The 13,849-nt window shown below is 44.9% G+C and overlaps 1 protein-coding gene across 1 annotated transcript in view; it reads right to left on the bottom strand.

Annotated features, from left to right (window-relative positions):
- Positions 1-9,683, bottom strand: part of LOC308046275 (ral guanine nucleotide dissociation stimulator-like 1) — a gene marked incomplete at both ends in the record, with an annotated part of 39,828 nt that extends 30,145 nt beyond the window's left edge. Inside the window, one exon of the mRNA XM_080354003.1 lies at positions 9,512-9,683. Coding sequence (XP_080210129.1) covers positions 9,512-9,683 — 172 coding nt within the window. The remainder of the gene's footprint in view (positions 1-9,511) is intronic.
- Between the last annotated feature and the right edge of the window lie 4,166 nt (positions 9,684-13,849).

Genomic DNA, 13,849 nt, shown 5'->3' with positions numbered 1-13,849 from the left:
TCTGTCTGGATTAGTGGGAGTTAAAGAGAAAGCTCACTGCAGAAACATTTTATTAAGCTTGCTGCACATGAAAGGCCGAGAGTAGGTATAACCCACGTGCTGAATCTCAGCTTTGGAACATGCAAGAACTCAAACTCTATTACAAAATGCTGATGTGCTGATTCAGAGCCTGCCCTAGAGGTTCTTTTGGACTGTGATCTTGTGTATTCAGTGGTACAGCTGAGCTTGACCGGCTTCTGGGCAGAGCGCCTGTCTGCATTCCAGGTGTAAAGGTGAAGGGATATAAGCCCTAAACAACAGTGCAGATTTTTCAAGTGTTTTCATGTGACTTCACTGGATCGCAAACTTCGACTGTCACGTTTGTCAATACTTCAAGTTTATAATGTTTCAATGTCTATTATCCAAGACGGTCCGTAACTGAGTATGACTCACTAAAGAGAAATTAATGCGCTCAAGCAGGTTTGACATAACTAAACGGTTATTCTAGGAACTGCTAAGCACCCAAAATCAAAGGGCTCCTGAGGAAAAAAGGTTCCTCCTTCGCGGTAAACCCGGACTGAATGACAAGAAGTACTTCTGAGGAAACTCTTGCATGAGGCAGCTTCCAACTGATCAAAGGGTCCTCATTCAAAGTAAATGAAACACCAGAGCTTCCTCAGCTACCTGGAACTGCCACTATTGGTACACAAATCACTAGTGGAGAAGCTCAAGAAGCAGCAGAATCTAACTTCAGTGTTTTGGTGTCTTTCACATTCACTGTAAAATTACACCTGCATGTAAAAACTTTGGTTAAGCTACAGATGTACTCACCGAAAAGGTCCAGGGAAGGGCAGGGACACTGCTGGTGGGACACCAGGGACAGTGACAGAAGGCAGAATTCCTGGCAGCTGAGCTGCCCCAGATGCCTGAGTAGGGCCAAACGATGACAAAGCAGCAGAATGAGAAGACACAGAAGCTGATGGAGGAATTAGTGGATCCTTCTGTTTGGAAACTGTCAGACGGAGTAGAGGTTGCGGGTTGCGTGTCACTGGTTGTCTCACTGGTGGTGGTGGCAGCTGCTGCTGCTGCTGAATCTGTTTACTGTAGCCAGTGCCATTTTTGAAGTTGTTCACAGCCTGGGGGCACAAAAATATTTAGAAAATGTACTATGAAAATTCAGGAGATACATGAGCAAAAGCCTCCAGAGAGTAAAATTACCTGTGTATTCCTCTAAATGCTGTCAATCCTAAAATAAATCAACATATGGATACATGAACACATCACATCAAACACTGATATTAATGGCTGATGACTCGGAGTGTCTGTAAAGAACTTCAGTGTTGATACCGATTCTCAAAGTGAGGCGATCGTATTGAACAGAAGCGTGACCTGAATTTGACAGAGTGTATCTAAAAAGTTGTCAGCTTCTTAACAACAGATCATGTGTTTGAGATACAAATTTAGGCTTTCTCAATGTGGCCTTGCTTAAGGAGATGTAAATTAATATTTTCTTTTCCAAAAAGACTTTTCTTACAAACCATTTACGTAAAAGTCGTCATGTTACCTGGCGCAGGAACTTGTTGGCAACTAAACTATCAGGAGAAACATTTGTTTGATGACACACTGGACATGTGTGTTCCTCAGATTCTAGCAATGCTGTTCTAATACCTGTGAATAATAAGACGTATATAATTAATGGCTGAATGTGGTCTTGAATTGACAGTATGATAAATATTGAATAGCGTAAAAAATGTGTAGTAAGCAGCAAATACAGTTTTGATATTTCACTATTGCAAGAGTTGAAGATTTAGAGTAGGCTGTGTCCTGTGTTTTAATTAGTCTTTTTCCCACCATCCAGTACAGCGAGATGTTACCAACCTCAAGGTTAACGAATATAACACATCTCAAGAAAACACGAGCAGCTTCAAGTTCTGGAGGTTTTAACCAGCTCTCCTGTGGTGAGGAATGTGGATTAAATGCCGACTGTTTGTTGCAGAGCACAGGAAGTCACCAGAGCTGGCTGCGTGATTTTGTATCAGAGAAAGGGCTGTGGACAAACTAAATGCATTCAATATCCAACACTGTAATGACCTGCACAGTTCTGTGCTCTTCTCACACCCGTCCTTCCACACGGAAAGATGGTTTCAATAGATGTGTAAAAAGGAAAATAAGCCTTCTGCCTTTTTTTTTCCTTTATACTAGAAGAGTCCTTTCCTGTTCCAGGTATCCTTAAGTGTTAAATAGAACAGGTAACAAAGTCATCTCATTATCTCCTATTCATGCTTTCAGAAGATCAGATGTGAGGATTTGAATTAACAAACATGGGAGTAACACTCACATTCGTCACAAAAGCTATTTCCACAGCAGGGAATAACAGCTGCATCGGTCATGACATCTTTACAAATGAGACATAACAACTCAGCTGGAACATGATCCTCATCTGAGCAGGAGGAGGAGGAGGAGGGCGGCTCCGCTGGTAGGAAGGGAGGCTTTTCCTTCTTTCCTCTCGCATAAGCTTCCCTGGAGGGGAGTGGGGAAGGAAAACAAACAAAGTTAAAGACGGTTAAAGGAAAACTTTCCCAAGCTTTGGATTTTATGAAATGAAGACAGTAGGTGGAATTCTGCTCGCTCCACATTACCCTTCTAAATGTAAGCATTTAGTTTAAACGACTTTTCTATAGCCACAAGTCTAGAAGAGGGATAGGGTACCTGTTTTCCTTCTGCAGAACTCTCTCATTCATTGGATCAACTAAGAAATCTGCTCAGACTAGAAAAATCATTTTTTGCTGGCTAGAAATCAGGTGAAATGAATCCCACCTCCCTTTGCCAGAGGGTAAATGTAAATTGCAGGCTCAGGATCACATTAGTCGCCAAGTAACTACATTTCATAAATGAAAGAAGTCTCTGTCACAGCTTCTACAAAAGGAGAAACATGACAGAAAAACCAGAAGTGCTACCAAGTGCATTTTAAAACAGCCAATTTTCTTAGATTGTAGCAACAGAACGTGTCTGTTTCACACATGAGATTGGGAACCGATGAGATGGGGAGGAAACCTCAGCCCAACAGCTCTTTGATAAATTTTTTGAGAAGTCTTCAAAATATAAAACAGAAGGAAAAGAAGCACTCAGGCGTGATTTCTCTTGTTCCCTTTTGGGTCAGTCTGATTCATTCCATACTTACGCATTGATAGTTGGTATTATATATTTTCCCGTGTTTGTCAGCATAGCACCCTTGGTAGTGGGATCTTTCACTTCCATCAGGAAACTCCTTGGTATTCCTGTGCTCCTTTTCATTCTGGGAACAGGCTGAAAATTTTTGTCCTGTTAAGAAAAGAAACGCAGCCATGTCTTGTCTGAAGTCCCACACTCAAAATGACATTTCAGTGATTACTTGAAGCAGCAAAAGTCTCTCATCCTCTTCTATTATCAAGAATAAGGGTTGACTAAGCCCTTGCAGGCAGGCTGTCCCAAAGGCTCGAGCCGTGCTTGAACTCAATCGACATTCTTTGGCTTCACTTCAGGGTCTTTAAGGGTGAAATATCCCTTAAGCTCACCAGCCACTCAGAAAAGACACAAACCTGCATCTCCACCAAAGCGCAATTCAGAGCGAGAGCTTAATTCAGTGCTCGAACCAGTCACTGCAGAAACTCATATTCACCGTCTGTACATGAAGGTTGAATTGGTACCTCACACACATACACTCAGTGGCTAAACATTAAATGACATGAACACCGAACCAGAGACCTGTGTCATTAAACCATGCCCATATTAAACAGACAGGTTCAACAGAAACATCTTGATTTTACGCTATATACTAAAAACTGTGAACTGCCATTAAAAACACTTAAAACCACAAAAATGTCCAAAAATATTGAAAATGTATAAAAATAAGCATCAGTGTTCACAGAGAAAGATCTTTGGACACATTTAATGTCCATGACCTAGAAAATCTTACATTTATAATTCCAGGTATCCTTGAATTTTGAAGGGCTTTGCAACAATGTCATATAACTGCCGTATTTTACCCCAGTTTTACTATGAGTATTCATGCCTTTGTTACCTACCTGCCAAGGTGAAAAAATTACAGGCTAAGTGGCACCACAAGTCCCACACAATCTTACCCCGTTAGTTGGGCAGTTCCTTATATAGTGGCCAGGCTGTCCACAACGAAAGCAAGTGTATGATGGTGGAGGCGGGCCCGAGTTTTTCTTCACGAAACTAAAAGGATTTGGGGAAAAAAGAAAAAGGGATGCATGTATTTCTCATGTTAAAACAACCATCTCTACAATTTTTCCCTCATCGTCAGAGAACAGACGACCAACACTCACTTGACTGGATTGTATGCCTGGCAGGACTGTATCATCATGGCTTTTATTTTCTCTTCTTCGGAAGCGTCGGTTTCAGCCAGATTGGCAGCCTGTTAAACAAGTCCTTATTGACACACACACCAGAAACACATTTAAGCCCACACAGCCGGACAGCACCGATCAGCCCATCCTGTCAAGCGCAGCACAACTACTAGAGTTATCCAGCTATAGATCAAAGTATAAGAAAATACTAAAAATACTAAGCAAATACCTTTTTTTTTAAAGCATTTGACAAGAATGTACATATACCTTAATAAGCTGGGCCATACGTGCAGAAGAGTCATCAATCTGTTCACAAAAAATTAAACACATTTGTTTTACAATCAGAACACAGCAATAGTTCACCTCTACCGTAGTCTGACAGTCTGCACTATAGCCCCCGAGTGCCAGTGCAAGAGGCATTTCCAATCCAGTGAGATTTGTATTTGCTCAAAACAAAGTCCAAACCCCAGCCTGAGAGTGCCCGTGTGGATAGAGAGAAGAAGTGACGAGAACCAAACTCGCTCGAGATCAACTTAGTGCTCCAGGATATGTCAGAGAGTGGCCCTTGTCAAACGTCACAACTGCTTCAAAGTCACAGGGGTAAGGAAGCTGTTGATTTTCAGCTAAAAAGGATTAAAACTCTGGAGACATTCAAAACCCGCCTGTTTGGAAAGCAGTTCTATGGCCTGCAGGCAGAAGTCGGATTTCTTAAAGGTGATAGCACTCCTTTCTACTCACAGGAAATAGAGAATTCATGTTCTATTTCGTGTGTTACAAACATGCTGGTGTATTCACAGAACCAGAGTCACAGAATAATTTTGGCTGGAAGAGACCTTTAAGATCACCGAGTCCAACCATTAACCCAATGCTGTCAAGTCCACCTCTAAACCACGTCCCTAAGAACATCATCTGTACATCTCTTGAACACTTCCAGGGATGGCAATTCCACCACTTCCCTGTTCCAATGCCCCACAAGCCTCTCAGAGGAGAAGTTTCTCCTCTTACCCAGTCTAAACCTCCCCTGGCACAACGTGAAGCCATTTCATCTCGTCCTACCCCTTGTGACTTGGGAGAAGAGACCAACACCTTTCATGCTACAACCTCCTTTCAGGCAGTTGTAGCGAATGATCAGGTGTCACTCAGCCTCCTGTTCTCCAGGCTAAACACACTGTGCTGTTTGCTGTGTTGAATCAAAGACATTGTGTTCACAACATGTACTGTGTTTTACTGTAGAATATATTAAGTCAATGTTTGGAAAAGTGAAACAAGGCTACATTGTTTAGAATTCAGTGCAGCGTGTAGAAAATTGTGGTTTTACATACGGCTTTTGATGTTGCACTCGCTGGCTCCGTTCGACTTCTAGAAGAAATAAAGGAGATCAGAACTTAAAATAAAGCTCTTGTACCCAACATGAGCCAGTGGAAAGAGATTATAAAACCTCAACATCAGAACATCAGGTTCTGATAGTCTAGGGAATGTAGAAATGTATTCACATACAGAAACTGTTCTCCCTCAGTACATGCAGTGCCACTAAAAACACCAAACCAATCCAAACCCAAAATCCCATATCTGCTTTGTCACAACTTACTCTAAGACTGACAGATACAGAACACAGCAGTGTAAGAGGAAGTCCTCAGATATTCTGTCTCTGAAATATGAAGTCTGTACTACAGTGTTGTATTTTTACATAATCAACCATCAAAATATGAAAGGAACTGTTGCCAATCTGTATATCCTGAGTATAACAAACAGGTACCAGATACAGTACTTCAGTTTCTAAGAAAGAGCAGTGATAGACACCTCATAGTGCCAGTTTACTTTAGTGAAATAAATCAGTCATATCGCAAAGAAATAACAAAATATCAGCAGCACAGTCTTCAGAACAGTGTGTGTTTGTGGAAGCCCAAGCACCGTGTTCAGATATCTACTATACTACCCATGAAAGCGCCAAAATACTGAATATGTTACATAGACTGTGTTGACTAAAAATAGCACTAGAAATGTCACCTGGAAGCACTTTGGAGGATTTTCTGTGACTCAGGAACCCTGTGACAGAAAAACAAAAAGGTCTTAATTGCCAGAATTTTATTTAAGATCCCATTAAAATTACTACAGTCTTTTAGGAAATATTGATTACATTGGGAAACCTGCTGAGATTCCACAGACTCGTTGAGCTGTATCTGCGTGCTACTCATCATGAACCAGACACGCAACCATCGACAGAGGTAACAAATCATTCACCCAAGCATCCCATGAGCAGAGGCCATTCAGGTCTGCTGGGGAGTTCATGTACAAACAGAAAGGCTCAGGCTTCCTGCCGCTGCTACAACAGCCCCAGGCTCCCACTCACAGCCACAGACCTGAGGATGACCCAGCACAAACAAATACTCCAGATTATCACCAAGCAGAAATGGAGGATGCATGACAAGACAGCACGAAGCACACGTGTTTCAGTTAACCCCAAAACAAGGCCATGTGTATAAGCACAACGCTATGGTGTCCAGAATTACTAGCTAGTGCCCACAAGCACTGCAACTCACAAGCCCAAAGTTTACGTGCACAGCAAATGCTTCATGGGTACCAGGATGCTGCTGCACTGTTTGTTCGAGACACCCTGTAACTCACCAGTCTACTTTATTTATTGAGAACCAACATAAGAAGGACATGGCAAAACCACAAGCCAGTAACATCTACTAATTGTGGTTTTACAGTGTCTGTCTTATGTGGAAAGGTTGGAAAACACGACTATGCAAACAATGCTAATGTAGCTGATATAGAACTGGTATGAATACAGAAATGGCAGCAATAACCCTGTAGTCAGGATTGTGTTTGAATAGCTCTAATTTTGATTAACACACCTGATTCTCTGTCATACAGAATGAAAACCTGGAGCACAGATATCAGCTCAAGGTAAGAACAGACATGGAAAGATAACTGGTAACCTTTGGTAACATGCTAAAGTGCTTACTGAGTTTCAAGTTTGGACACGATCCACTATTCGTTCATCGTACTTGCACAAAACGCAACACACTTCAAGATATCGTCCTTTTTCTCTTGCCTGACACAGACACTGTCTTTGGGAAACTAATAGGAATCATTTATGAATGAAACTTCTTGTTTGGGTGGTTTGCCAGCTGGCAACCCTTGGTCTTCCCTCTATTGCTGGTATGCAAAACAAACAGAGGTGGGGCGTAAGAACACCTGCTATATCCCTCCCTACCCAGCTGCAAGAAATGGTCAAACACGGAGAATCAGACTTTTCCAAGACAGGAACAAATTAGAAGTTTACATTACAATGCATACCTGTCCTTACTAGAAAAGCAATAAAAGCAAATGCATATAATAAGGAATCTCTCCACATAGAGGAATCAGTATACACAACTTGGGTCTCAGAAAAATCAAACCAAGAAAAAACCCATTAGAAGGATTTTAAAAGTTAGCATACTGGAGTTGGAACCTCCTGTCCCAGCTGGCCTGAGCCTGTGAGTCGCTTTGGGACAGATACATTCAAATCTACCCCATTACAACAACAATTCACAGCAGCTTTAGCAAGCAAGATACAATCTGAATGCCTCTGTAAACTGATACCAACACAAAAAGTGAACACAGTGAACTCCTGACAAGGAATCAATGCTTCATGGGCACTCACACATCATTTGTTTTGCTGGTGGCTTTAACTGCTCCAGCAGGGACTCTTCTAACAATCACTGATGAGTTCTTTGGAATCAGGGCATTATCTTCTGTGTATTCTGAAAACAACATAAATATAGAAAAAGACATCAGGCGGTTAGTAAGAATATATATTCATATGTTATAATAGATATTAACATATTATATATTAAATAGAACTATTACATAGCACTTCAAAGAATCCCTTACAGATACAAAAGCAAAATTTTAGATGTGATATCAAACTTTCATTATCTCAACACACTAACAGTACATTTCAAGTAAGCTTCAGATTTGATAATCAAACACAAGCAGCAAAATCTTTTTCAGTTTTTAAAATTGTTTGAATATCAGCAGCAAAATGGTCTCAAACGTCACTAAAGGAGAGTCTGCTAATGCATGCGGTTCTTTCCTCTTCACAGACACGCTCCTGAAAATATTTTAAGTATCTGTAGAGAAACAGCAACCAACCCTTCTAAGGCTGAAGCTACAGGTTCTGCAGTGAACATTCTATTCTGTTTAAGTTTTGATACATGAAACAGGAAGAGGAAAAAAGCCAAACCAGTAGTGCTCATTTTAAGGAAAAGATTGTTGTAAGAGTGCCACAGAACCACAGGGAAAAAATGATTAATGTTTATGGAATGAAAACACTTTACAGTTTGTTTATTTCTGAGAAGTCACATCCCAAAGCCTCCAAGTCTCTAATCACATTCAAACGTATCAAGATGGCACGTGACCAGACTGAACTACCATACTAAGTAACATGAAACCATTATCATCTCTGAGAATCAAGCACCGTATCTAAGATTTAAAAGTTTTTATGACTTTTCTAAGAACATTTCTTGCATGTATTCACCATAAATGTTCTGCCATAAAGCTTCAGTACTGTCCTGACATCGTTAACACGTAGTGCCAGGAAAAAAAAGGTAGAAATCAATGATGAAAGGATGCTCAAGTGCATCTGAAGGACAATATCTTTGGTGTAGAAAAGAAGTTATATTAACAAGAAATTCCAAAGTATAATTTAGATTCAGAGAACACTCATGTGCAAGATGGCTTTAAAGGCTCTGCTTAGATTTAAACTCACAGAGAAACTCTTGATCCAGATGTTGCTGGTGAGCGGTTTCAGCAACAGCCAGAAAACCAGTTTTCCAATGCGGTGGATTAAAACAAGTCAAAGGCAAAATTAAGTCACCAAACCCAAGCCATCTGTTCTATTTCCATCACTTTCAGCTTTCTCCTCCAGATTTCAAAGAAATATATCCTCTCACATTTCATTATCATTTTACCTGGAAGAATCCCTGGAAACCAAAACTTTTGCAAGCACTACACATCGCACAACAACCGCGCATCCTTCCATGCCAAGTTGTGTGTCTAAACACAGGTCAGAAGGCAGTTGCCAGAAGAGCAACTACAAAAGAGCAGCTCTGCAAGGCCCCAGCACAAGCCACAGCGACCAGCCCTGGCCACATCACATTATTGCTTCCCACCCCGTGCCCACCGCCCCCGAGTACCTTCTTTGGTCTGTGCGTTGGTGACCAGCAGGTCACACTTGGTCGCCTTCAACTTCTTGCGGGCCCTGATCTTGCACTTGAGCTCGCGCAGGGAGATATGGAGGCCGTTGAAGGTGACTGCTTCGTAGTCCAGAGCGGCGAAGAACTTGTAGTAGACACGTGATGTGCCCATGGCCGGGTGCTGCTGCTCCGCGACAGCATCTACTGTGGCAAACAGCGCCCTGGCCCCCACGCTGGGTTTGCCCCCACGGCGACAGCAGGAAGGTCCACCGAGGGCTTTGGGGCGAGCGCTGCGGGCTGAGCCCGAGCTCACAGCCCGGGCAGGCGCACAGGAGGGAAAGGCTCCTGCGGCCTCGGCTCGGTCTCTGCTCCCTCTCTGTCCCGCAGCGCTCCCAGGCCCGGCTCAGGCGCCCGTCTCAGGGTTCTGTTTGGGGGTTTCCTGGGACACCAACTGCAGGGGTCACCAGCAGCGCCTCACCTGCAGTCACAATGGCACCGCGCACCCCCTGCGCATTCCACAGCCCGGTGTGCTGTGACAAAAGGGCCATGTCCTGTCACCCCCCAGGCCTCTCACAGAATCACACAGAATCACAGAATATTAGGGATTGGAAGGGACCTCCTGAGTTCCAATTTGAACCCATTGCCCCTTGGCCTATCACTGGTTGTCACCAAGAAGAGCCTGGCTCCATCCTCCTGACACTCGCCCTTTATATATTTGTCAACATCAATAAGGTCACCCCTCTTCTCCAAGCTAAAGAGTCCCAGCTCCCTCAGCCTTTCCTCACACGGGAGATGCTCCACTCCCTTCAGCATCTTGGTGGCTGCGCTGGACTCTCTCCAGCAGTTCCCTGTCCTGCTGGAACTGAGGGGCTACAACTGGACACAAGATTCCAGGTGTGGTCTCCCCAGGGCAGAGCAGAGGGGCAGGAGAACCTCTCTGACCTACTGACCACCCCCTTCTAACCCACCCCAGGTACCACTGGCTTCCTGGCCACAAGGGCCCAGTGCTGGCTCATGGTCACCCTGCTGTCCCCAGGACCCCCAGGTCCCTTTCCCCTACACTGCTCTCCAACAGGTCATTCCCCAACTTATACTGGAACCTGGGGTTGTTCCTGCCCACATTCAAGACTCTACACTTGCCCTTGTTCTATTTCAATAAATGTTTCCCTGCCCAACTCTCCAGCCTGTCCAGGTCTCTGATGGCAGCACAGCTTCCAGTGTCAGCCACTCCTCCCAGCTTGGTGTCACCAGCAAACTTGCTGACAGTCACTCTGTTCCCTCCTCCAAATCATTGATGAATATATTGAATAACACCGGCCCCAGCACTGCCCCCTGGGGCACTGCACTGGATACAGGCCCCAACTGGACTCTGCCCATTGACCACGACTCTCTGGCTTCTTCCCTTCAGCCAGTTCACAGTCACCTCACTACCCGATCATCCAGACCACACTCCCCCAGTTTAGCTGTGAGGACGCTGTGGGAGACTGTGTCAAATGCCTCACTGCTCCATGTCCCTCCTGTCACCCCCCAGGCCTGTCACCACCCGGTCTCCCCTCCTGTCAGCACCAGCCAGGGCAGGACAGCCTGGGGGAGATGTGGCGGGCTTTGCCGTGTGGGGCTCTGTGGGAGATTTGAGGCATTTTCTTGAATAGAACCGACATTATATGGAACTGAACTGAACAGGCCTGTGAGGCCTATGTGACCCAGAAGGGAGCAAAATCGCCTCCATGTCTTACGTGACCTCGTGCAGCCTTGAGCAAGTGAAGAGCAGTCAGCAAGTCACCAATTTTGTAGATACTTTTTGCTTAGCACTAGAGCTCCTGCAGATTTGTAACATCCAGTCACTCAAGAGTTTGCGGCGCGTGAACAGCAGCTCCTGTCCAGTTACATGCAGTCTGTAAGTGCGGGGACAGGTCAAAAAGATACTTAAGGAGAATTGCAACAAGCAATAAACGGCTTCTCTGGAGTTCACATTGGATTGTGTGGAGTCCGTGATTCTCGCCCTCGCAGGGCTCTGCTGCCCGTGCCACTGGGCCACCAAAGGGAGGGGACATCTCAGGGGGTCTGAGTGCATCTTGTTGCATGTATAGAAAGTTCAGTCCAAGAAGCCAATGACCATTTGCGTTTATCGCCATAAACCTATGTGCTGCCCAAGGGTAGCACGTTCACAGTTGCTTGAACTCTGGATCCAGAGGAGCAATGAAAACTGAGGAGTGAACCACTGGCACTAGGAGGTGCCCAGGACAATATTTCTTGCTTTCTCAGTCATCACAGTTGCTGCTGCCACTGCCCTAGTGCCTGAGATCAGGCCGTGAGTTATGAGGTCTAGCGCTGCTGAGTAATATGCCCTGGCTCGCAGACATTTCTGGGCTAACTGGCTATTCCTTCCTGTTCATGTGAATATAATAGAAAGGGTTTGTTACAGTCTATCAGGGCTAACAAGGGAGCTTCCACGACTTCTTGGTTTAGATCTTCAAATGCCTTTCGGGTTTTCGGTCCTCTATATCTAGGGGACAGTTATTTTTGCTATTTGCGTCAGTTTGTTTCTCCTGTTAATAGTGATTTGGAAGCAAAGATTTCAATTTTGTAGCCTTGCTTATAAGCCTGAGGTGGAATATGGATTGTACATATTAATTCCATAACTCGACGATAGCCACAGTCCAAAGTACAGCAGAGGAGGTGAATAAGCAGTAGGAACAGAGGGATGGACAGGAAAGTACAATAGAGGAAGAAGGACATGGGAGAGAGAAAGACAAGGAAAAGGAGCAGGACACACATTGTCAGAGAAACACAAAGGGAGAAGGACAGGGTGACACAGAACGAGAAAAAGGGTCAGGTAGGCAGCACAAAGGGAAAGAGGAGACAACAAGAGACAGGGAGCAGACACAGGTGGAGGCAGAAAAGCCTGGGCTGGGCAGCAGGACAGAGACGAGCAAACCTCAGCACTGGGCTGCAGAACAAAGATGAGAGAAATGACAGTGACAGGGAGCAGGACAGAGTGACAGAGAGAGCGGAAAAACTGAGTGTGAGCAGAGAGAAGAGTAGGAAGGATGGGGAGAGACAGGGAGAAAGACAGAGAAACAGAGAGGGAATGAGAGGGGCAGGGAGCAGCACAGCTGGAGCAAGAAGGGAAAAAGAGATGGGCAGCAGCACAAATGGAAGAAGAAACAAAGACGGGCAGAAAGCAGGACCAAGGGATGGAAGAAGAGAAGAACAGTCATGGGCTGCAGGACTGAGATGGAGGAGTTCAAAAAAAGACACAGGGAGCAGGACAGAGTGACAGAGGAAGAGCAAAGAACAGTGGGCAGGACAGAACTGGAGGATAAAACACAACTGTGGTGGGCAGGGGGACAGAGATGGAGAAAGGAAAACCAGAGCGGGAGAGAGAGGAAAGAAGGGGCAGCAGCTGGGCAGGGGGTACAGTGAGAAAGGATCAGACCTATAAGAGGACAGAAAGATAGAAAAGAAAAAAAGGACAGAAAGCAAGAGGCAAGCAAGGATCTGGCCATGGAGAAAGAAGCAGCAGGGAAAGAGGAAGAGATGCAGAAAGAGTGAGAGGGAGCAGGAGAGAGAAAGAAAAATAACAGTTGAGACCAGGAACAAGATGAGAAAAACACCTGGGGTGGGCAGCGAGGCAGAGGAGGAGTAAAAAGAAGAGAGGTGGGCATAGGGGCGGGGTGCAGGACAGGAGGATATAGCAAGAAATGACGGGGCAGGGAACAGGACAGAGTGACAGACAAGAATAACAACAATGAGAAAGAAAACCAGGGAAGGTGAGCAGAACAGAGGGATGGAGACAGAGAGAGAAGTGTCAGGAGGAAGAGGTGGGCAAACCAGTCAGAGAGCAGCTTTGAGGGACAGGGAGAGAGGAGACGAACAGGAAGAAGAACAGGGATGGTGGGACGCAGGACGTAAAACCACAGTGAGAGTGAAGAGGAGAGAAGGACGGAAGGACACACAGAAGGAAGGAAGGAAGGAAGGAAGGAAGGAAGGAAGGAAGGAAGCAAGCAAGCAAGCAAGCACAGGGAGGGAGACGTACCAGGCAGAGAGTGACAACGAACAAGGAACAGCCCAGACAGACTGTGATAAACAGAGAGGGCTGTAGATCAGGACAAAGAGACAGAGAAGGAAAAAGCTGCGATGGGCTGAAGGACAGAGAGAGACAGAAAAAAAGAGGCACAGGGAGCAGGAAATCGGGGCAACGACAAAAGGTCGGATGACAAAGAGAGACAGGGACTTGGAGAAAAGAGAAAGGAGGGACAGCCAGCAGAGCACAATCATGGAGAGGAAGAGAGGAACAGGGAATGAAAAAATACACAGAGGGAAAGGCCGGGGGGG

The sequence above is a fragment of the Nesoenas mayeri genome, assembly GCF_963082525.1.
Source record: "Nesoenas mayeri genome assembly, chromosome: 15".
Lineage (NCBI taxonomy): Eukaryota > Metazoa > Chordata > Aves > Columbiformes > Columbidae > Nesoenas > Nesoenas mayeri.
The sequence above is the reverse complement of the archived record's forward strand: the minus strand, read 5'-3'. Positions and strand labels throughout refer to the sequence as shown.